This window comes from Phocoena phocoena, chromosome 16 (assembly GCF_963924675.1).
Source record: "Phocoena phocoena chromosome 16, mPhoPho1.1, whole genome shotgun sequence".
Classification (NCBI taxonomy): domain Eukaryota; kingdom Metazoa; phylum Chordata; class Mammalia; order Artiodactyla; family Phocoenidae; genus Phocoena; species Phocoena phocoena.
The window spans coordinates 61665353-61690612 of NC_089234.1; the positions used below are offsets into that span (position 1 = coordinate 61665353).

The following is a 25260-nucleotide window of genomic DNA, read 5'->3' on the forward strand; positions in this document are numbered from 1 at the left end:
CTGCAACAAGAGAAGCCACCACAATGAGAAGCCCATGCACCGCAATGAAGAGTAGCCCCTGGCTCACCGCAGCTAGAGAAAGCCTGCGTGCAGCAACGAAGACCCAATGCAGCCAAAAATAAATAAATTAAAAAAAAAAACACAAACCACTATATGGAGGATATGTATAGGCCATATGCAAATACTATACCACTCTATATAAGGGACCTGAGTATCGAGGATTTGGTATCCATGGGGGTCCTAGAACCAATCCTCCATGGATACCAAGGGAACTGTACATACATTTCTGGAGCTTTGATCCCATTCTCGAAGGCCAGTTCCCGATAAGCTTTACAGGCCATCAGAATACTTTCTGTCCCCCCGGAGGTGACCTGTAATAAAAAAAAGAGAGGCCATCTGTGGAAGGCAGTTAGGGACGGCTATCAGCGCGCACTTCCTGCCTTGATGTTGAGGGTGTCTGATGCACAGACAGGTGAGCTCTTGGATGCATGCTGCAGAGCACATGCTTCTGTCCACAAGAAGGAAAACGTGGCTTTATTGGCTAAGCCCGATCTTGGTTCAGGAGAAGAATAAAAACTACTAAGTGATGAGAAGCTCCACACTGTATGAACAAATGTACCTCTGCCCAGATCCCATCTGTGCACAATCCGCCTACATTTCTGTTGTTCGTCCAGCTGCAGATAGCATAGGGCATTGTACCTCATCCAAAAGCATCAGGATTACTGACTTTCATTTAAAATTTTAATGCCCATTGAAGAATGTGAGACTGTGAAGTTACAACTCTAGTCAGCTATGCAATACACCAGAAGACCAAGAAGAGACACTCAGATATTCCAAAGTAAACTTGTCGTTTTGACAAGTTTGAAACACAGAAAAAAGCAGAAGCCTCTACTTAGAAGTTTGTTAACTTCTCTGAAATTAAAAAAAAAAAATCCTAATGTTTTTAAAGTGAAGAAAAATGTTCTCCTGAAGCTACTAGGCCTAGCACCTCTGATACAGGCGAATTTCTTTACCAGATTTGATACAAAAATACTCAGAGGTCATTTCATTCATCTTGTCTTCCTCACTGGACTACAAAACTCATGAAGGTGGGGACCGTTCTGTTCATGACAATATTCCTGGCACCTAGCTAGTAGCTGGCACCTACCAGATCCTCCATTAACATTTCTTAATGCCTGATTTGACTCTCAGTAAACCATGACCAATACAGGTATGTCATATCCATCTGGCTATCCTTTGATAACATCTAAGAATGAAATAATTTCAAAACAAACAGGGAAAAAAAAAAGCCATAGCACTGAGCTAGGTGGATATTTCCTTAGATTTATCATCTCCAAAGATTCATATAATCTTAGAAAGCTTTTCCATTTTACAGGTAAGAAAACTGAGCCCCAAAACTGAGAGACTAAGTGATTCATCCAGTGTCATCCATCTTTTGATAAAAAGTAAAACTTTCTATATTTTCATATTTAGTGTAACTTAACATGAGATGAAATGAGAGCAGGCGATGACTGAAATTTCCTAAAGTAATATCCACATATAAGACAAAAATACCACAGGATACAAAATCCCAGTGGAGGGACTTCCCTGGTGGCAGTGGTTAAGAGCCCACATGCCAGTGCAGGAGACATGGGTTCGAGCCCTGCTCCGGGAAGATCCCACGTGCTGCAGAGCAGCTAAGCCTGTGCGCCACAACTACTGAGCCTGCGCTCTAGAGCCCGTGAGCCACAACTACTGAAGCCCACGTGTCTAGAGCCCGCAACAAGAGAAGTCACTGCAACGACAAGCCTGCGCACCCCAACAAAGAGTAGCCCCCGCTCGCCACAGCTAGAGAAAGCCCGCGCACAGCAACAAAGACCCAAAGAAACCAAAAATAAAAATTAAAAATCCCAGTAGTCAGGAATTAGCTGAGAAGAGTCAGTCATTTTGTAACTGAGGAAGCCTTCAGGAAACGTGACCGTCATCCACACAGTAAGCCACTGAACTCAGGCACGGGACACTTGTTTGTAGGTCTCTGCATGTCTCTGCTTACAGGTGAGGTCAGCGCTGCAAATCGCGGCATGTCCTGTGGTCCAGCATAAAACCTTAGGACATCACATGAGGAGCCAAGCCAGTTGTGAAGGAAGTCGAGAAAGGATCAAGTCCTCAGCACACTCATCTCTCACTAAGGTCCAGTAATGACCTAAGCAGAAATATTTCCAAACCCCTAGTCACTCACTCACTTCACATGTCCTATTTTCAGTCCAATAATTCATCCAATCAACATCATTATCTGTTAGGCAAACACCAGTGTACTTTGGACTGTAAAAGCAGGAACACCTAAATTTTACTTCCAATTTTTATTTCTGATCCCTAAATTCTGTGTTCAGATATGCTGCTACTCTCCCATTTCCCTCTACCCCTGGCACTACCCCTCCAAAAATGGAAATCTAATTCTGAAGTAAGAAGACAGAGGCCTCAATAACTACTTATTACGTTAGTCAACATCTTTCAACATTTTTAAAACCTCTCACTCTAATATATGACATCTAAATCAGCAACAAGAGAACAGGTCCTATTTGGAAATTTTTCTTTTAGATACTCTTTTAGATACATTTGCACAAGCCAAAGCTGTTTCCCATGGCAACAATTTCCTTCAGTATATAAAGTCACCTCTCACCCATTCGAACTGGGGCAAATGAAGCTAATAAAAGGACAGTTTAAGGTTGAAGAAGAAAGAATGAGAAGAGCTTAATACCTTAGTTGGAAACAGGCTAAAGACTGCCCAGCCAGTTGGCCGTGTCTTCTTGTTTCCCACCTCTGAACTCTGAACTGTCTTCACCAGAGATGGCTCATCAAGAGAGACAGAAAGACAGAGACAGACAAAAGAGAGGAACAGAGAAACTCACATAATCCCAGAGGTAATTAGTTCTCTTATAAAAGTCTAAGTATCAGAAGAGACTGGGGATCTTAGACTCTGTCTTTCCTTCTCCTGACCCCTGACACAGCACTAAAAAGGGTCCTAATGGGAGAGGCATGGTTTAACTGTAGCAATGCAAAAACCACCCCCCCCCCAGAGTTGGATTTCTGGATTAAGATGGAAGACTGAAACTACTTCACAGACTTTCTCTCCCCCAGTATGTGCAAGAATAAAGGAAAAAAGCATTAAAACGCTGCAATAACAACAACCAAACAAAGATCTTAGGAGAGGGAATCTAACACAATAAACTTCAAATACTGATGATGAGAAAAAGAAACAAGTTTCTAAAGCACAGCAAAGAGTAAAACCCAGTTCTTCATCCCTCCTCCAAGACATGGAAATTGTCCGGGTAAGTCAGCAAAACCCTGAGAATTCTCATTAACACCCCCCAAATCTTCAGAGAAGCAAATGGAGGCGGTTTCTTTATTGTCAGATGAGTGGGTGACAGACATAGCGGCTGGGGAGAAACAAGCAGCCTGGGGAGAGAGAACACCAGGACTGACTCTTTAAAAGTGAAGACTCCAGGGATACAGGATGAGCTAAAGAAATAAAGCCCAAAGAGTATTATTCTCTTCCAGCTAGGCAGAGTGAACTCTGGTAGGTAACTTTTAACAAAATCTCAGAAGAGGCCTAGATATTCTAATACAGGTGGAACAAAGCTTCACCCAAGCCTTGCCTCTCAGACAAGAAATGACCCATCATGCATCAGAACAAACAGAACGTCTAGAGACAGTCACTGAAGCACGAGCCAAGATGAAAGAAATGGCATGGTAACTATGCAAACATATGAAAAGGAAAAAAGGCAGCCTGCAAAGTAAAGGCCAACTCAGGAGGAAATTCCTCCTGTTTCTCACTGCAGGACAACATCATAAGAACATGAATTCAAGAAAACAGAAGCTGAAAGACTGGCCACTGAAACAACAGAGTGAGACCACAGATCTGGAAAAAACCCCAAAGTACCAAGTAGCATGATTCCAGAATTACTAAATACATTAGGAACGGCAAGAAACAGACTGAACACTGCTGAGAATAAAAATACTGACTTAGAGGAAAGGTTTAAGGTAAATTAGTGAACCCAGATAAGAAAGAGATTGAAAGCTCAGTGCTGCTCTACATTTGCAGAACTGTGTCCACCTGGCTGGTCATAGATAACCAAAAGGCATACAGAGAGGAAGGACGGGCACAGGTGGAAATCTGTGAAATCATATTCTCTAAGAAAAGCGGAGAATCCTAGGAAAACTGTGGTGAAGAGAAGATTCAGGGGGAAAGAGGCTTTCAAGTATACAAAGGTCTCCCACATGGAAAAAAACAATCATGGAACTTCAATTTCCAGCAATATACATTATATAGCTTGGGCAACCCTCCTAACTAGAACAACTAAAAAAGCTTGATAAAACATTAAAAAATATTTTTACATCCACCACTGAGTTAACATAAAGGAACACACTGAACCCCCAAACAAAGCAAAATCAAGAATCCTACAAGATAAGTGAATGTCAAAGCTGGTTTTAACTCTGAGGATTATTGCCAACTCCTAGATCTAGACCTCAAACTCCCACTTTGACAAATAAACAGGAAATAAATGTAGGGCCTGCTCAAGATAAGGAATCTAAGAGGTGATGGCTGAAAACAGAGACTTCACCCACACTCTTAGCAGTACAAGAAATAAACCCCGCTGGTACAGAAGAGAACAGCAAGAAAAATTACTTTTCTCAACCCAGATGCTCAGGGTAAAGAAAAATAAGGATCTCTCAAGAATGTATGCCAAGACAGCTTTTATTCGAGTTTGTGGTCTGAGTTCAGACTACTTCCATAGTACAAAACTGTGAGCTGAAACTCAGACTTAAATTGGTTCCAGTGTGGCCGCACTTCACAGCAAATCCCCAGTAACTGGCAGAAGTAAATACAAAAATACAAATCTTCTCTGGAAGAACTTAACTTCAATCTAGGCCTCAAAGTTAAGTTTCCAAGAAAATGAGTGACTCACAGAAAAAACCAAAACAAAACAAAAAAACACAAATATAAGGATACAAGACAGCATAAGTGAAACCAGCAGAAGCAGACAGGTAAGGCTCATCAATAATGGAATTATCAGACATAGACTATAAAACAATTATGTGTAATATATTTAAATAAACAAAGCATAAGACAAGGAAAGGGACTACAAAGAACCAAGCAAATTAAAAAAAGAACCAAACCGAATTCTCAAGAATGAAAAACACAGTAAATGAAATTTAAAAAACAATGGAAGAACTAAAGAGTGGATTATACACAGCTAAAGGGGGAATTAATAAAAACCCTGCATGTATCACCCAGCTCCAACAATTCTCAACTCATAGCCCATCTTTCTTCTAACCTCAACTGCCCCAGCCATTGTTGCTATTGAGAATATCAGTCATTCTAAAAGTTAAACCTTTACAGGTTATCTATGTCTTCTGGCTGCTTTTAAATACCAACTAGAGGTGTGTTAGCCTTTCTCTATCGTTCATGTCTCTTAACTTTCTATTTGTCTCTCCAGGTTTTATTCTGGTTAACTTTGAAAACTCTCTTATTCCATAAATTTGACTTAGGAACCATGTAAATATTTTACATGGCTATAAATGAACTAGGGCTCCTTGAATGAATGGCTGATTCTGGGTCTGGAGCAGGAAATGTAAAAGGTAAACCTGGAATATCTCATCAAATAAAAATATTTTGTCCAGGGCTTCCCTGGTGGCGCAGTGGTTGAGAGTCTGCCTGCCGATGCAGGGGACACGGGTTTGTGCCCCGGTCTGGGAGGATCCCGCATGCTGTGGAGCAGCTGGGCCCGTGAGCCATGGCCACTGGGTCTGCACGTCCGGAGCCTGTGCTCCGCAGCAGGAGAGGCCACAGCAAGGAGAGGCCCGTGTACCGCAAAAAAAAAAAAAAAAATTTGTCCAAAAAAAGAGAAGGAAAGAAAGGAAGTTTGCAAAGACTACTTGAATCATGCAAAAAGACCCAGGAGCCAAAATTAAGAAGTTCCCCTTTGTGACAGCCTGGAGGGGTGGGATGGGGAGAGTGGGAGGGAGGGAGACGCAAGAGGGAAGACATATGGGAACATATGTATATGTATAGCTGATTCACTTTGTTATAAAGCAGAAACTAACACACCATTGTAAAGCAATTATACCCCAATAAAGATGTTTTAAAAAAAAAAAAAAAAAAGTTCCCACTGGCCAAAAATGGAGTAATTTGAGTATCATTCTGAGTGACAGCTACAATAGACTGACACACACACACTATTCTATGATTCATCCACCCCACTGTTGATAAGCATTTGAATTATTTCCAGTTTTTAGCTATCATGAACAATGTTGCTATGAATATACATCTATCCTGATACACACATGTACGTTTTTCTAGAATATATCCCAAGTAGTGGCATATCAGGGTCATAAGATATAGGTATCTTCAACTTCACCGGATAAGGCCGAAGTGGTTTTGTGCTTGTTTAAACTGTGGTCTCTTAAAAGTTCACAGAGCCTGTCATACAGAGTGAAGTCAGAAAGAGAAAAACAAATATCATATATTAACGCATATATGTGGAATCCAGAAAAATGGTACAGATGAACCTATTTTCAGGGCAGGAATAGAGACGCATATGTAGAGAACGGACATGTAGACACAGAGGGGGATGGGGAGGGTGGGACGAATTGGGAGGTTAGGATTGATATATATACACTACCACGCGTAAAACAGATGGCTGGTGGGAACCTGCTGTATAGCACAGGGAGCTCAGCTCGGTGCTCTGTGATGACCTAGACGGGTGGGATTCGGCGGGGTGGGGGGGTGGAAGGGAGGTCCAAGAGGGAGGGGATATAGGTATACATATAGCTGATCCGCTTCATTGTACAGCAGAAACTAACACAACACTGTAAAGCAACTATACTCCATTAAAAAAAAAAAAGTAAACTGAGCAACTGATCTTCAGAAGAAATTATTTAAAAAAATATTTAGTGAGGCTTGAAAAAAGTTCATAAAGAGTCTAATGGCACAGAAGAATACCCACGTACTGTAAGTATACTGGCATCTCCCCTCTACATCATCCCATTCATCTAAATGCCATAAGGGAACCCACTGCTAGATTATGGTTGGTTTTTAACAGTTTTGGAACTTTTGGGGGGAAAGTGAATGCCAGGAATACCAGTTTTGTTAGCTACTGAGTATCTGAACATGTTGATTTTTCATGGTGCCAACTGAAAAGTAAATGGAGAGATATACCATGTTCTTGGATTGGAAGAATCAACATTGTGAAAATGACTGTACTACCCAAAGCAATCTACAGATTCAATGCAATCCCTATCAAACTACCACTGGCATTTTTCACAGAACTAGACCAAAAAATTTCACAATTTGTATGGAAACACAAAAGACCCCAAATAGCCAAAGCAATCTTGAGAAAGAAAAACGGAGCTGGAGGAATCAGGCTCCCTGACTTCAGACGATACTACAAAGCTACAGTAATCAAGGCAGTATGGTACTAGCACAAAAACAGAAAGATAGATCCGTGGAACAGGATAGAAAGCCCAGAGATAAACCCACGCACATATGGTCACCTTATCTTTGATAAAGGAGGCAGGAATGTACAGTGGAGAAAGGACAGCCTCTTCAATAAGTGGTGCTGGGAAAACTGGACAGTTACATGTAAAAGTATGAGATTAGATCACTCCCTAATACCATACACAAAAATAAGCTCAAAATGGATTAAAGACCTAAATGTAAGGCCAGAAACTATCAAACTCTTAGAGGAAAACATAGGCAGAACACTCTATGACATAAATCACAGCAAGATCCTTTTTGACCCACCTCCTAGAGAATTGGAAATAAAAACAAAAATAAACAAATGGGACCTAATGAAACTTCAAAGCTTTTGCACAGCAAAGGAAACCATAAACAAGACCAAAAGAAAACCCTCTGAATGGGAGAAAAAATTTGCAAATGAAGCAACTGACAAAGGATTAATCTCCAAAATTTACAAGCAGCTCATGCAGCTCAATAACAAAAAACAAACAACCCAATCCAAAACTGGGCAGAAGACCTAAATAGACATTTCTCCAAAGAAGATACACAGACTGCCAACAAACACATGAAAGAATGCTCAACATCATTAATCATTAGAGAAATGCAAATCAAAACTACAATGAGATGTCATCTCACACCAGTCAGAATGGCCATGATCAAAAAAATCTAGAAACAATAAACGCTGGAGAGGGTGTGGAGAAAAGGGAACACTCTTGCACTGCTGGTGGGAATGTGAATTGGTACAGCCACTATGGAGAACAGTATGGAGGTTCCTTAAAAAACTACAAATAGAACTACCATATGACCCAGCAATCCCACTACTGGGCATATACCCTGAGAAAACCATAATTCAAAAAGAGTCATGTACCAAAATGTTCATTGCAGCTCTAGTTACAATAGCCCGGAGATGGAAACAACCTAAGTGCCCATCATCGGATGAATGGATAAAGAAGATGTAGCACATATATACAATGGAATATTAGCCATAAAAAGAAAGAAAATTGAGCTATTTGTAATGAGGTGGATAGACCTAGAGTCTGTCATACAGAGTGAAGTAAGTCAGAAAGAGAAAGACAAATACCGTATGCTAACACATATATATGGAATTTAAGAAAAAAATGTCATGAAGAACCTAGGGGTAAGACAGGAATAAAGACACAAACCTACTAGAGAACGGACTTGAGGATATGGGGAGGGGGAAGGGTGAGCTGTGACAAAGCGAGAGAGAGGCATGGACATATATACACTACGAAACGTAAGGCAGACAGCTAGTAGGAAGCAGCCGCATAGCACAGGGAGATCAGCTTGGTGCTTTGTGACCGCCTGGAGGGGTGGGAGGGAGGGAGAAGCAAGAGGGAAGAGATATGGGAACATATGTACATGTATAACTGATTCACTTTGTTATAAAGCAGAAACTAACACACCACTGTAAAGCAATTAATACCCCAATAAAGATGTTAAAAAAAAAAAAGTAAAACCTAACGCTGCTTATTGGGAAAAAACAAAAAAGTAACTATAAAATGTTCTCGTCTTTGGATGGGCCCTTCAAAATTAAATTTGCAGACTTTCTAATGATTACAAAAGTATTTGGTATGATAGGGTTAGCACCCCTAGGTTACCATTACAGCACTCTGGGTTAAATCTAACTATCCTGATAAGCTGAAATTTACTTTTTTCTAGAGAAGGCAAGATCAGTTTGTGGTACCAAACCTCAACAGAAGTTTATCAATCACAGTTTAGGAAAACTAACAAACATCTACTGGGAAGAATAGTTGAAAGAAGGAATCCTCACGTGCATCTTTAAATACAATGACACCCTCTTCCTTTATTCCTAAACCAACTGAGATTCAATTTATAGCAAAATAATAAACATCCAGCTCAAGCAAAACAAGTGTATCAAAAAACTATGGGATGGTTTGAAAAAATTATATAGATAAGTGGGTAGGTAGGTAGGTAGGTGGGTGGAAGAAAGGGAGGGAGAGAAAGAGGAGGTGAGAGCAGATATGACAAAGTATTTATATTTAGTGAATCTAGGATGTTCTTTAAACTATTCTGACAACTTAATGTAAGTTTAAAGTTTTTCAAAATAAAAGACTGAAGAGAAAAAATATCTAGAAGATATTTACCAAAATGTTGATACTCCATGAATTACAAAATCATAACCTTTAAAAATCGCTGTTAATCTCGATCTTCCTACAATAATCATGTATTACTTGTGTAATAAAATGTTTTGAATAAATTCTTCCATTTTAAGCTAAAAAAATCAGATTATAGGATGTCACCTGCATATACTTACACATCCACAGGAATCTGGTCCCCCATTGAATAGGGAACAAGCCATCCTCACAATCTCTGCTTCTATCTTACGTAGTCCTGGGAAGATATCTGGATGCAGCGGATTACTCCATGCAAAATCTCCATAAGCCTGCAGAGAAATGCAAGCAGATGTGAAGACGATTACATTGTATAGAAAAAAAGAATCATGCAACAAACAAACGTTTCTAGGTATCAGACACAACACTAGAAACTGGAAAAATGGTAAGATATGTTCCCCAATCTAAAGAAGATCAAAATATACTGGAGGAGACAGGCAGGCATAAAAATTATTTTACAATGTGGTAAGAGAGGAAGTATAAATGCGGTTAAAAGCACAGACTAAAACACCAAACAGCCCCAGTTTGAAATCTTAGCTTTACCTGTCACATCTAGCTGTGTATTCTTAGGTCAGATAACCTCTCTGAGGCTCAATTTCCTCATATGCTAAAGGGGATAATCATAGTACCTACCTGATGGGGTTCCAGCCGTAAGTAAGTAAGATAACGCATGCGAAGCACTTTAACTATCTGAAGTGCGATACCAGATGTGCATACGTACATGAGGGTAAGGGGCCTTAAAGAGGGAATAACGGACATCCTGAGTGGTCTGGAGGTTATCTGTTCAGTGGAACCTTGAGACATGAGTAGGAATTCATCACTTAGAACAGGAGGGAAAGGAAAACAACATAGGAGCAAGGTGTACTCAGTAAAGAGAAAAGGCAGTGGTTAGTATTCATGAGGGAAAATAACAGGAATGGTTGAAAAAAATAGGTGGGAGCTGGCTCACGAAGGGACTTGTATTTTCTGCTGCATGGGCAGCTTGACTTTTGTCCTGTAGATAATGGGAAGCCACTGAAAGATTCTTAAGCGTAGAAGTAAGGTCAGGGTATTCTGTCAAGATACAGCTGAGCAAAACCTATAATATTTAGTAAGGTATGCACAGTTTCATAGTTACAATAATCAAACACAAAGACCTTAGAGACCAGCAGTCCAATGCCAATTTTATACGACAAAGTGGGGTTTAAAAAATAAATCTGATTAGAAGTGGAAGAAGCTAAGGGCAATTTTAAAGTCCACAAAAAGTGAGAATTATTTCAATTATAATTGAGACCACTGCTCATTCTCAGATCATGTGATTTGAGACTCATGTTGTACAGGAGATTATGACCCAGTTTCCATCCCTTGTCTCTTCTGATCCAACAAAATATACCTTGTCATTAATAATCTCAAATGATGGACTACCTTCCCTAGTATCTGCCTTCTACACAGGGTGTCTGTGAAGCCTGGAAACATAAGTAACATTTTACTTTGTTACAGATGGAAGATGTCTTTGATCAATATTATGCATATTCGCCTATGTCTGGGTAAAGAGACACTTTCTAAACCTCTTTAGTTTTATTTTAACAATAAACTTCCATTAAGTAATTTTTTTTAATTACAAAAATAAGGAGAAAAAAATGCAGTAATCTAAAGTGGCAGGGCCACACACTCCCTGCAAGTACTGGGCACTCGCTCACCTTCACAAGGAGTTCAGTGAGCTCCTTCTCCCCACTGTACACCGCTCCGGAGGCCTTCCCTTCTTGCCACAAGACATCTACAGAGAAAGGGAAGACCACTGGATCAGTAAGCACGAGCCTTTGGGAAGACAGGTTCTAATAAAGAAGAAATAGGAAGAAACTCCTCTGTGTACAAAAGAAAAAAAAAGTTGGAGTGGAAACCCAAAGGTGTTCTTACATAAAATCAAGAAAAAGAACTCCAATAAAGAGCTATCACAGCAAAATAAAGATGAAAGGTCAACAATTACCATCAACAACAGTGTGAAAAAGGTATTAACAGCATCTAGGTACAGTAAAGACAGTCCAATAATAATGTCACCATCCCCAACTGCCTTCTAACAGCAGAACAATTTTCCTTTATCTGTACTCCTTTTCTGTTCTCTGTATGGCTCAGCTTGACCTTTTTTGGCAGTGGCTTCCTTCTTCTCTCCCTTCCTAGCCAGTCAAAGGAAGTGTGGGAACTGCTATGAGCAGAGTTAGCAGAAAAGAGTAAGGCGAAGGTGCAGAATTTCCGTAAACTAACTACCACCAGAGCTGGAGCCAGGGAACTGAATCCCTGACTAGACAAACCGTGGTGAGAGATGAACCACTGGCATCCTGTCCTCAGGGACCCCTCCTTCAGACAAGCCCGGAAACCCATACAGAATTAGCCACCTGCTTCCAGCAACCTCTGCCGCAGCACTAAGCATCAGGAACAGCCATCACTGCGAGAAGGCTCAGAGGACAGGTTCCTGACCAGAATGTAAGGTCCGACTTTCCACTTTCTGAGGTGCCCTCCCCCCCCAGAGACACTCTACAATACCAACAAATCTGTTCATGTGGGTGTCTCAGGTCCTTTTAGGACAACATGGCTGTGCCCATTGAAAATGGGTAGTGAGGATTACAGAAGCACCCTAACTGAAAACTGTTGCCATGGGCTCTACAAAGCCAAGATCTGCAGTTCCAATGAGAGCAGAAGACTGAGTAGTGAATATCCCGACAAACCCCTCATTGTCACGTGATCTGCCAGCTTGTGGCCAGTTTGACCTTCCCTCTTTCTTTAGAGGACACTGGTCTGTGCCATGCATGTCTTCAGACCAGAGGTCACCAGCATTTCAAAAGCATGATATATGGTTTTATTTCCTGTTCTTTTACTGGGGCTACAGAGTATGGCAATGGACAGTGACTTAAAAATGGAAGGGAAGGAAATATGGGGCAGCCAACCAGCCCTCATACTCATAGAAATCTTTAATACACAGGCCTCAGAGAATGCTAATCCTTGCTTTATATCATATATAAATCCTGCACTGTATCGAGTTTTGTACCATCTGATGTCAAAAATTCAACAGATTTCAATTAGAAATTTTAAAATGTAATATGGTATCCTGGACTAGATCCTAGAACAGGAGAAAGAACATTATAGGAAAACTGGTGAAACAGGAAGAGAATTTGTAGTTTAGTTAATAGCACTGTACCGATGTTAATTTTTTAGTTTTGACAAATGTACCACGGTTATTTTAGATGTTAGCATCAGGAGAAGCTGCGTAAGGGGTATGTGGGAAATCTATTATCTTTGCAAATTTTCTATAAATCTAAAATTATGCCAAACTAAAAAGCCTATTTTTAAAAGGTATTTGTAATATGATCTCAATTTGTAACAAACATGTTTGTGTTAATAATAGTTAACACTTATCGAGCACTTATTATAAGCCAGGTATTATATATTTACATGCATCATCTCATTTAATCTCTACAATTATCCTTTCAGATAAGTATCATTGTTATTATCCTCATTGTAGAGAGACAGAAACAGAGGCAGAGAGAAGTTAAGTAACCAACCCAAGGCCATATTTTAAGTGGCTGAACCAGATGTGAATTCAGGCTGAGTGAATCCAGGCTGTACTCTCAAACATTAAGCTACTTATTAGTTCATTTATCCTTCCCACACGTGCTCATGCATATATGTACGTGTGTGTGCTTATTACACAAGACACTATTAACATTCTGAGATGATACATATATATCATCTGTGTTTCTTTTGAGGATGAAATTATACTGACTTGTTATTTTCTTCTGTGCCTCTTTACAGATTTCACAATTTCTATAATGAATCTGTATTTCATTTTATTAGATACTTTCTCTTTCCAAAAAACAAATCGGTCTATTTTATTCAGGCTTAGAAAAGAAAATGGAACCAAGTTCCACCATCTCCGAGATTTGTTTGCTTTATGGGTGAAGGATGAATCTATATAAATACAGTTTTTAAAATACGAAATTCAGCCTTTGAGACAGGGAGTGGGCCCTCCTGAATATAGAAGCACCCGAGATGAACTCTTCTTAACCTCTGCCAACATCAGATGATGACCAAATAAGCAGCCACATTAAGGAAGCAGGGAGCATATATTTGCTGAGAATCGTACCCATAGAGCTGTATTCTTTGAGCTTCTCCAGAACTGCAGCCGGGCTCATTCCTTGAGAGGGCAGGGCTTTCACGTAATCTTTGTCCACTTTCAGGAATGACATATTCTTGCTAATATCTTCCTTGGTCTTGTTCAACTTATCTTGGATCTCCAAAGATAAGGAAGATAAAGTTAACAGGGAGCTAGAAGAATACAGCGCGGAGAGTAGAAGAACCAGTTACAACACCAAACCAACTGCTCAACACTGGGCACTGCACAAGTGCTTCAGAATAAGGATGGTATTTTTTCTTAAAAAGGTGTGGTGACATTTTGACCATTCAGCTATTTTCTGGCCTGGGCAATAGTCTCTTAGAAGTTTGAAAAGTCAGCTTTCTCTCTGAAGGTCAAAGAGACACTCAATTCCCTACTCCACCCCCACCCTTTTCCTCTGCCAGGATGACCTCACCAAGTCAGCACTTCTCTGAGGGCGATATTTGGACCTTGTTCGACCCTTGGCAGCAGCTACAGTGTGTGCACCAAAGAAACTAAGGTAGAACCATGAACAGTAGCCAGAAAACAGGCCAAGCAGCAGTAAAACAGATTCTGGTGCTTGAGCAAGGGATGAGCTCCTTCACCAAGGCATGCCCAGAGCACACCAGGCATCTGGAGGCCCTACACAAATCCCCACACAGAAGCCCAAGACATGCTGGGAAGAGCCAGGGAGGCTGCCACCTGTCTCCTCAGGTTGACAGCTTTGCACTGCTTGACTCTTAAGTGCTAGGAGGAGCTGAAGTCCTTTCTGCTACATCACTTATCAGCCATGGTTATTTCGTTTCCATCCTCATCAGACGTTTTCTTTCATTCATGCACTCATTTACTTAATAAATATTTGTTGAACTACAACTGTGGGCCAGAGATACACAGTGAACAAAACAAACTTAGGCCGGGAATGGGGTGTGTGTGTGTGTGTGTCCTGTTCTCCTGAGCTTATTTTTAGCATCACAGTCAGAAACTAAAAGTCAGGTAATGAAAAGTGCCATGGATGATTAGAATCCAAGAGGGTCTTCTCAGACGTGGCCCTCAATGAAACCACAGGGAAAGCCTCTCCTTTAAAACATGTCTGCAAAGTCTAACACGCAGACATTGGCAGGAAGCAGAGTCCACACTCCTGGGCAATGCCAGGGCATGTGATGGACATGAAGATATTTTTTAAGTTGTAAATAAAGAATTATGCTGCATAAATGTAACCAGAACTATGAAAGCTGAGCTTCCATGCATAGATGCTGCTGCTGTAATAAAGCAGACAAAAATGATAGAGAGGCAGGTTAGAAAGCACAGCAAACACATCCTCACCCCAATTCTTGCCTCAGAACCTCCACTGCATTTTAATTTCTTCACAGCATTTATTTCAAAGTGAAACTCTTATGTATTTGTTTACTCACTGATTTTCTGTCTTTCCTTAGTACTGAAATATAGATTCTATGGAGGAAGGACTTGGCCTTGTTCACCACGGTGTCCCCAGCACCCAGAATAGTACCTGACCCTGAGCAGGTGCTCAATGAATGACAGAGGGACACACACACTCACTCAAAACAAGTAACTTTTGTCTCTGCGCCTCAAAATCTGCATCTAAAAATTGAAAGGTGATTATACAATTTCTAAGTACCTTCCAATTCTGTTATCATATACATTTAATGGGTTCTGGAACCCCAGCATTTATTTGTCTCAAAATCTGAAACTGAAGGAGAAAAGTGTGATGAATAAAAGCAGAAAAAATACAGAGAATAATACGGGGAAAAGCTATTATCCTTTGTGATCAGTCCATCCTATCTTCCCTCTCCCCTACCCTTCATTTTCTAAGGACTAAAGTAGATTTAATTTTAGGACTTAATATGATTAGAGGTCAAATAAAAGCCCTCATGCTCCTTCTCCACCCTAGTTATTACTTCCACTTCCCCACAGGAAATGAACCTGAAAATACAAAGTTCTGGGAGACTTAGCACAGTGGTCTGAATGGACTTCAGTCAAAGGCTAAAAGATGGTCAAAGGCCATCTTTTCTGGTTTGGCCAGGAAAGGGGAAAAGGAACTGAAAGCCAAAAGTGAAAGAAAGCTTGCAGCAAAGTTGAAGGGCAGGGCAGGGAAGCAAGGAAGATGAAGCCATCAAGGATCATGTGCGTTCCTTAGAGCCTGCAGTGGGGCCTGCCCTGTTTATTTCCACCTGTGATAAAGAATCTGTGGGAAGGGCACAGACGTGACTGTCTTATCCTGAGCATGGACAAGGATAGAGAGGATCCAGTGAAGGGAACGTACTAGACTACAGACATGAACAAAGAGCAAGAGAATGGCTCTGCTCTAAGTTTCTAAACCTGGGATCAGCAAACTACAGGCCAAATCAAACTACAGGCTGAATTTGGCCTGTGCCTGTTTTTGTAAAGAGAATCTCACTGGAACACAGCCAGGCTCATCCCTCTACCCATCGTACTATCACTGCTTTCCCTCTGCAAGGGCAGGGGTGAGGAGCTGTGGCAGACATGGCAGGGCCTGCAACGTCTAAAATGCTTCATACCTAGCCCTTTACAGGAAATGTTTGCCAACCCTGATCTAAACCATGTAAGCACTCAATCCCTGACAAGTATCCAAATTCAGCCAAATATTGCTCCAAAGCTTCATGTCACTTCTGTCAGGTTGTCGAATTTCAAATTTCTCCTGAATAGCATCTTTCTCCTTCGGTCAGATACGTTGGAGAAAGGGCTGGGTCAGCCTTCTCATTCTTGGCACTTCTGCTATTTTGAGTCAGCCAGTCCTCTGCTGTGGAGGCTGACCTGTGCACTGGAGGGTGTTCGGCAGCATCCCTGGCCCCTATCCACTAGATGCCGCCAGCACCCACCTCCTCTTGTGATATCCAAAAATGTCTCCAGACATTGTCGAATGTTTCTTGGAGGTGGGGGACAAAACTCACCCAGCCCCCTTGAACTTCTAGTTTCAGTGACTATACAGAAAGAGGTCTGATGACCATGGGGGTAGGAGGCGGTAGGGAAAATCTACAGGATTCTGCTTACCTTACGACCAATAATAGGCATCTTCCGGATAAGCTTAAAACATCTCTTTTTAAACCTTGACCATAAACCTAAAAGAAACAAATGGTTCTATTATCCAAATAAATTTCCACATATTATATGACCTGACAGTCATAATGTATGAACTATTCAACATGTCCTCCGCAATCTCACCTGCCCTCAGATGGCAAAGGTAGTTTCTTTCCTTTTTTAAAAAAACCTTTTAATTTTTGAATAAGTAATACATTTACATGGTTCAAAAATAAAAAAATAAACACACACACTCTCTCATCTATCCCCCAGACCCTCATCCTACCCCCAGGTTAATATTACTACTAGTTTCTAGATACCCTTCTAGAATTTCTTTATGCATATACAAGTAAGAATAGAGGTATGTTCTTATTTGTCTCTTTTACACAAAAGGTAGCATACTCCAGTACTGTACTAGACCTTGTTCTTCTACTTAGCAATATTCTCTTAAAGATCTGTGCTTCCTCATTCATTTTTATACCTGTAGAGTATTCCATTAGATGGATGTACCCTAGTTTATTTAACCTGCCCTTTCCTGATGGAAACTTAGGTTGTTTCTAATATTTGCTATCACAAACCATGCTGAAATAGCTAACCTTGTAACACACACCGTATGTGTACGTGACAGTATACCTACAGGATAAATTCCCAGAAAGAGAATTGCTGGGTCAAGTATATTGCAGAGCTCCTTACCTTCCCAAGGTTTCCGGATGCCCAACATTTCTCTCCCCTCCCTCAAAACAAATGCCCAACCCGTGCTTTTCTTCAGGATCTATGCTCCAGTCTCTCATCCAACACACATCCCAACAGCATTTTCTGGACCTAAAAAGGCCTTCAAATATCACGGACACCAATCGGACTCCATTCTGTTGGGCAGTACACAGGACAAATATGGAATTCTGACCCTATCAATTACAATAGTTATAAATACATGGCATCTAAATAGACAGTCGTGCCTTTTAATGAATTCACTTCAGTATATCTCAACTGACTCTGACAACAAGATTCTGAGGTTGGCAAAGAAGGCACTACCTACTATCCAAGGGCAGCTAAGGATCAAAGCATTAACTTGCTCAAGGCCACAGATGAGATCAGTGATGGGGCGGGGGTTTAACTGAAGTCTTTGTTTTTCTAGTCCTAGACTCCCAGGCCTCTACACTGCTTCAGACGCACAACAGGAATTTTCAGTTAACCCAAGTGAGTTTCTAAGGAATCTACACGTAGACTTTCTGCAAAGATACACGGCATGAACTGAATGAACTTCACTGCTTTCCTAGGAGATCTGGGAAATCCAATTTCCTTGGCCAGAAGGTGCTTTCAACAGCCAAAGAATGTGTCTGTACCTTTTTTGGGTATTTATTATATGATGCCTTGCATCTTTACTAATTGTTTTTGCTTAGGTTGCATCCCTAAGTGCCAAGCACTGAGGTCAACACTCTGTAAATGTCTGGGACAAAACCCACTATCTAAGACACAGACTGACTAAGACAAAGGGACTGAAACCACTGTTACTTTTTGTTTAAATTTTGGAGTATTTCCTTTCAGTCCTGAGATTTTACTGTATGTACAATGTCATACCCTCTTCTCATTTACAGCATTTTCTACATTATTAAAAATGCTTCCTAAACGTATTTTTCAGTGTTACCACAGTAGTCCATCAAATGAGCGTAACTTAGTGTTGGATAGTTAAGCTGCTTGTTATTTGATTATTTCTAACAATGTTAAAGCTGTAAAGATTCAGAACCACTTCCTTATTTAACAGATGAAGTAATTAATTAATGAGCTAGAAAGAGGTCTAGAAATCAGCAAGCTGAGTCAGGTGTCCAAAAGTACATTGATGTGACCACAGGTGGAGGAGAAAAGAGTAAACGAATTTTGTGGAAGTTGTGAGATAATATGGTATGGGGTAAAAAGAACAGAATACAGACCAGAGATGGAGAAATTGAGAATGAAAAGATTACATGGTCAAGACCTAAAAAGATCATCTCAAAAGCAAAATTTCCCAGAGGTACAGGAAAAGAAAGTAATGAGAATGTTTTAAGGTAATACAATAAGAAATGCCAGTCTAAGAACGACAATGCTTGGCTCTTTACAGTTTACAAATTCCTTTCACACCACTTATGCTACTCGATCCTCCCATTTTACTGCGAGGAAACAGGCCAACAGGCTTAAGGGTGTTGCCCAAGGTGCCATGGCTAGAAACCTCCTCCTACCACAGAACTCAGATTTCTGTTGATGAACTGCAGACAGTCCCACAGTTTAAGTCAACATGAATTAGTAAGGATGGAGCAGGATTAAAGGAGAGATCACATCTTAGAGGGTTCCAGCCCTGCCCGGCCCCACCCTCCTGCCACCTCCAGTTCTTATCTACCCGTGTCTGTCCTGTGTTCCGCAATTACCCTCCCCCCTCAGAAGGGTACCCGGAATTTGAAGATCAGCAAAATTTATCACTAGATGGACATTAGACTCCTCTAAGGCAACATACTAAAAGTGACTGGATGTTCAGTAATACGTGGAATACTTCTACATGAGCAAGGTGCTGAAGAAATCGGCAGTTCTATCAAAATTACCTCCGATCTCTGGCGGGAAGACATTTCTATCTGTGTCTAAAATTCAAGTTGGAAGTTACAAAATAAAAAATGTGTTGTGTGTGTATATGTATTAAAGCAATATGAAATTGCCAATATTCAACAATTTTTGACCGATAAAAACTACATTTTATATGATTCAAGCAGATTCAGATACAGAAAGAGATACAGATACATAAATGGTGGTTATCTCTAGGTAATAAGATTTGAATTTTTTTCTTATGGTTTAGCTACATTGCCTAATTTTATACAATGAACATGTACTGCTTTTATAATAAGAAAAAATGTTATTAAAAATAAAACAACCGCAATGGCTTGGAGTTCACAAAGATTCAGATGCCACATACCATTAACACACTGCTCCTATTAATTTTCTCATGGTGTACTCAGAAGCCAGCACATTCTTTTTGAACGCTAAAGGCAAGTAAGTACTGAGACCTAAGACGGCTTGCGTCAACTACCGGTTAAGCAAAATGCACACGGGCACCGAGGGCTGCACAATGGAAAACAGAAGTGAAAACCTACAGCTAATACTAATCACAGCAAAGAAATATAAACCTCAAGATCTCTGGCCTTAGTTTGGATTTACAAATGCACCATCTTAAAAGGAAAGGTACACAGAATGGTGGCTGCCAGGAGCCGGGGAGAGGGAGTCGTGGGAGGTTTGTGTTTAATGGGTACAGAGCTTACAATGATGAGAGAGTCCTAGAGAAGGACGGTGGGGATGGCTGCACAGCAATGTGAATGCACCTAATGCCACTGAACTGTCCACTTAAAAATGGGTGAAATGATCAATTTTATGTTATGTATATTCTATCACAATAAAAAAAAGAGAAGTACATGTACTGCTACTCCTTAGAGGCCTCTGGAATTGGACAGGATGGTGGGCAGCACTGAATCAAATGCTTCCCAGGAAAGGAATCAACCTGAGCAGAAGGGAGGGGTTGCGTCCGTTTCCAAACCATGGAGCAAACAAAGCACAAGGGTTAGTCTGTCTAATCTGTCAGAGTTTATGAGAAAATCTTGCACGGACTAGGAGCAGAAATTGAGGACAGGGTTTTTAAAGCTGGAGTGAGCTAAACTTCAGACAGGGCAGTCACGTCTCATTTCCATTTTAACTAAGTGCAATGTTGACTCCACCATAACTCGGCAATGTTACTAGAACAGCTGGATGGCTGTCTGCATGGTAAAGAGAGGAAACAGAATCTGGCCTCTAAGTTGACTTTTCTGGGGGAAGAGGAAAAAAAGCAGAAACAGTATTCAGTTAAAGAGCCCCTTCAAACAGATGTTATCGGGGAAGCAAATAGTTATGGAAATTTTAAACAAATGAGAAATGGCAAGCAACTCTCGTCAATGTTATTAACTCAGATACCCTACTAAGGGTGAGAAAGGAGTGCAGGGGAGTGTACAGAGCACCCACCACCTCTCCTACCATTTACTTACAAAACACAGCCTGCAGGGGAAAAGAATTTGTAAGGAGGTACCACACAACCAGGTGGTTGGGAGGTTGGGAGGGGTGCAGGGAGTGTGGGCAGGATCTGAGGAAGGATGGAGGATGTTCAAACTGATCACTAATAGACTTCTCATCTTCCACACTCCCTGAGAAGCAGCCTCCTCTTCTCATGTCAGTCTGGCTCCCAGAGTCACTACCCAGGAAGCTCAAAGTGTACTGTCCCCTGACAGCAGAGGTTCAACTCCAAGAGGACACGGACCCTGTATTACTTGTATGGATCCCTAGAGCCTGGCAGTGCCTGACACATAGCAGACATTCCAATGGTCACTGCATGAGTGCTGTTCCAATGTCACATAATCTTTATTGAAACAATGGCCTAAAATGAAAGCAATAAACTCATGCTTGGGGAACTCCAGGTGACACAATTATGTTCTAGGCAAGAAGCTGAAAGTGAAGAGGGTTTAAGCCATACTCTGTGGATCCTTACCAGGACTAATCTCTCAGGGGTTTTAATGTAAACTGCAAATCCAGAAAAATCAATGTAACAGTTACAGTTACACAAGTCCTATTAAAATTTTACCAGTCAGAAGGCAATGTCCTTTCTATTTAAACAGATTTTAAAAATCAGAACCAAACCAACCAGACAAGAAATTAGTACAGTCCTTTAGCCATCAGTTCCAAAGCTAGTGTAACTCCACTGTATCTTTACAGGGGGGACAGTATACTTACTCTCTGGCTGGAAGATAAACTCGTATACCCAGACTATCAGCAGAGTCCACACGACACTCCATGCAATTAGCTGCCAGGGCTCATACTTGGTGCAATGCCCGTTTACATAATTCTTGGCCTTTGTGGAATACACTTCCAAAATCTCGAAGTAGGGCTCAAAGGCCTTCTAGAAATACAAAAGAAAAAAAGAAATATTACATTCAAAGAGAGAAAGGAAGTCTATTCTTAGTTTGCTCTTCAACTCATTTTTCAAGGGCAAGGCCACTCATGATCTGGCCCTACCCCAGCAATAATCTTATCATCCTGCTTCTGCGCTAGGAACTCCAGTGCACACTGCCCCTTAACATACAAGTGGACTTTGACAGCGTTTTTGATCTTCTATCTGTAAAATAAAAGGTTAATTGGACTTCCCTGGTGGTGCAGTGGTTAAGAATCACTTCTTAACCACTTCGAGCCCTGGTCCGGGAAGATCCCACATGCCACAGAGCAACTAAGCCCATGCGCCACAACTACTGAGCCTGCGTTCTAGAGCCCATGAGCCACAACTACTGAGCCCATGCACCACAACTACTTAGCCTGCACTCTAGAGCCCAGGAGCCACAACTACTGAGCCCGCATGCCACAACTACTGAAGCCTGCGCACCTAGAGCCCATGCTCGACAAGAGAAGCCACCGCAATGAGGGGCCCGCGCACCGCAACGAAGAGTAGCCCCAGCTCACCACAACTAGAGAAAGCCCACACACAGCAACGAAGATCCAACGCAGCCAAAAATAAATAAAATAAATAAATAAAAGGTTAAGCTAGATCATCATTTCAGCTCTAAAGTTTCTAGATGACTGCAGTATTCACTGTCCCACTCAACTAATCTTCTCAATATGAATGTCTTTCTCTTCTTCTCTACTTGAATCTTTCCCAACCTCTAACACAAAAGGCAGCAGACTGTTTCCGTAAAAGGCCAGATAGTAAGTATTTTAGGCGCTGCAGGCCAAAAGTCTCTGTCACAACCACTCAACTCTGCTGCTGTAGCGCAAACGCAGTCACAAAATAGTGGGTAAAGAAATGAACGTGGCTGTGTTCCAACAAAATTTAATTACAGATGCTAAAATTTGAATTTCATGTAATTTCACATATCACAAAATATTCTTTTTATAAAAACAATTTCAAGTTAAAATATCATTTTAGCTCATGGGCTATACAAAAACAGGCAGCAGGCCAGATTTGGCCCATAGGCCATAGCCTGCCAATCTCTGCTCTAAGGCCCTATTTGACGAAAACTCTTATAGCCAGGAACCATATCTTATCATTATGTGTATCCCTCACAATACATAGCACAAGAAAAAATCTTCTCCCATGAAGTTACCAGAATACCCAACTCATGAGAATTAATCTCCATTAAATTCTCGTCAAGCATTCATTTGTGCCTCTACACAGAGCTTATCACAATGTGCCTTGCTGTCTACTCATCTGTTTCTCATCTCCTTTACAACATGATTAGGTCCCTGAAGACTGACCGGATCCCAGCCATATTCACAAGCCACCGGGTGCCCTGTAAAAATAAGTTCGTCTTCAGTTTGCCATTCACTCACTTATTCAACATTTATGAAGCTTCTCCAGTGTTTAAGGCATTAAGCTGGGGGAACATTAAGGTATATATGCTAAGTTCTTGCCCTTACTGAGCTTACAATCTAATGAGAGAGGTTCATACATACACATGCAGACACACATGGGCACACACATATATAAACAAGTAACTGGAACTCTTCAGGATAAACACTATAAAAAGGATGTAAATGAAGTGCTAAGAGAGACCACTAAGGAAGGCCTATCTAACTCTACCTGGGGGGAGATAAGGAAGATATGACAGAAGATAAAATCTAACAATGATCAAAAAAATTCTCTAGGCAGAAAAATTAAAAGAAAAAAAAGTCATACCAGGAAGACAGAATAATAGCTGCAAATGCATAAAAAGAGTCTGAGAATGGCAAAAAGGTCTGTGTAGTAAGAGCACAGGCTAGATGAGGGCAGAGACCATATCTGTCTTCTCCAGCACTAAATCCTCAACATATAGCATGGTGCCTGGCAAACAATTTGTACTGAATAAAAGCTTGGAGAGCGGCTTGACAGTGACCAAGTAAATGAATGAACACATCAAGTTACAAGAGAACTGAGGCTGGGAGAAATACACTATGTCCAGATTTTAAATGGTCTTGGGAAAAAAAAGCATAGAGATTGGAAGTATAAATTGATAGGTACTTTTTGTAAAGTGATTTTTCAGTATCTATTAACATTTTAAATGTATATTCAATTTTACCCAGAAATTCTTTTTGGTATCTATATAATTGCACCTATGTACATGTTCAAGGACGTTCAATTCAGTATTCTTTGTAACAGCAAAAGAAATATAAATAACTGTCCATTGATAAATGGTTAAATAAACTATAATATATACATTTTATGTACCCATACTATGCAGCATTAAAAAGAAGACAGATTTATGGACTTCCCTGGTGGCGCAGTGGTTAAGAATCCGCCTGCCAGTGCAGGGGACACGGGTTCGAGCCCTGGTCTGGGAAGATCCCACATGCCGCAGAGCAACTAAGCCCATGCACCACAACTACTGAGCCTGCGCTCTAGAGCCCGTGAGCCACGACTACTGAAGCCTGCACACCTAGAGCCCATGCTCCACAACAAGAGAAGCCACTGCAGTGAGAAGCCCATGCACCACAACAAAGAGTAGCCCCCGTTCGCCCCAACTAGAGAAAGCTCGCGCACAGCAACAAAGACCCAATGCAGCCAAAAATAAAAAATATATACATAAATAAATTTATGTATTTTTAAAAAGACAGATTTAAATGAACCACATGGAAAAATTTCCAGAACACGATGTTGAGTTAAAAAAAAAAGAAAAAAGCAAATAGCAGAACAACAAAAACAAAACGAAAGGTATGGGTATTAATCAGGAGAGCAATTTTTTTTAAGATAACTTCATAGGAAAGGAAGAGAAGGAGGACAGAAATTAGAGACAAAAATTTTAGTTAAGAGGACTGTTGAAATAGTCCAGGGGAGGGGCTTCCCTGGTGGCGCTGCGGTTAAGAATCCGCCTGCCAATGCAGGGGACACGGGTTCTAGCCCTGGTCTGGGAAGATCCCACATGCCACGGAGCAGCTAAGCCCGTGCGCCTGTGCTCTAGAGCCCGTGAGCCACAAATACTGAAGCCTGCGTGCCACAACTACTGAAGCCCGCGCGCCTAGAGCCTGTGCTCCGCAACAAGAGAAGCCACTGCAATGAGAAGCCCGTGCACCGCAAGGAAGAGTAGCCCCCGCTCACCGCAACTAGAGAAAGCCTGCACACAGCAACAAAGACCCAATACAGCCAAAAATAATAAATAAATTTAATTAATTAATTTTTTAAAAAAAGTCCAGGGGAGAAATAAACTGGGTTTCACCTTAAGCAGTATGGTATCTGGGCCAAAACATGGTATGGATTTGAAACACATTTTTAGAACAGTGTTTGATAAGTTATTAGATATAGAAAGTATGGAGAGGGGAAAATAATTCCAGATTTTCAAGTTTGAGAGACTGGCTAAGTGGTGACAGCATTAACCATGGCAGACTAAAAGAGGAAGGGAAGCTGAAGATGGTAGAGGAGATTCTGA

At 41.0% G+C, this 25260-nt stretch overlaps 1 protein-coding gene across 1 annotated transcript in view; it reads right to left on the bottom strand.

Moving 5' to 3' along the window:
* Positions 1-23676, bottom strand: part of SGPL1 (sphingosine-1-phosphate lyase 1) — a 32269-nt gene extending 8593 nt beyond the window's left edge. Inside the window, exons 1-7 of the mRNA XM_065893924.1 lie at positions 23635-23676; positions 21605-21770; positions 16808-16875; positions 13769-13916; positions 11331-11407; positions 9795-9923; positions 283-371 (exon numbers count right to left, since the gene is read on the bottom strand). Of these exons, the coding sequence (XP_065749996.1) occupies positions 283-371; positions 9795-9923; positions 11331-11407; positions 13769-13916; positions 16808-16875; positions 21605-21770; positions 23635-23676 (719 nt within the window). The remainder of the gene's footprint in view (positions 1-282; positions 372-9794; positions 9924-11330; positions 11408-13768; positions 13917-16807; positions 16876-21604; positions 21771-23634) is intronic.
* Positions 23677-25260: the final 1584 nt, after the last annotated feature.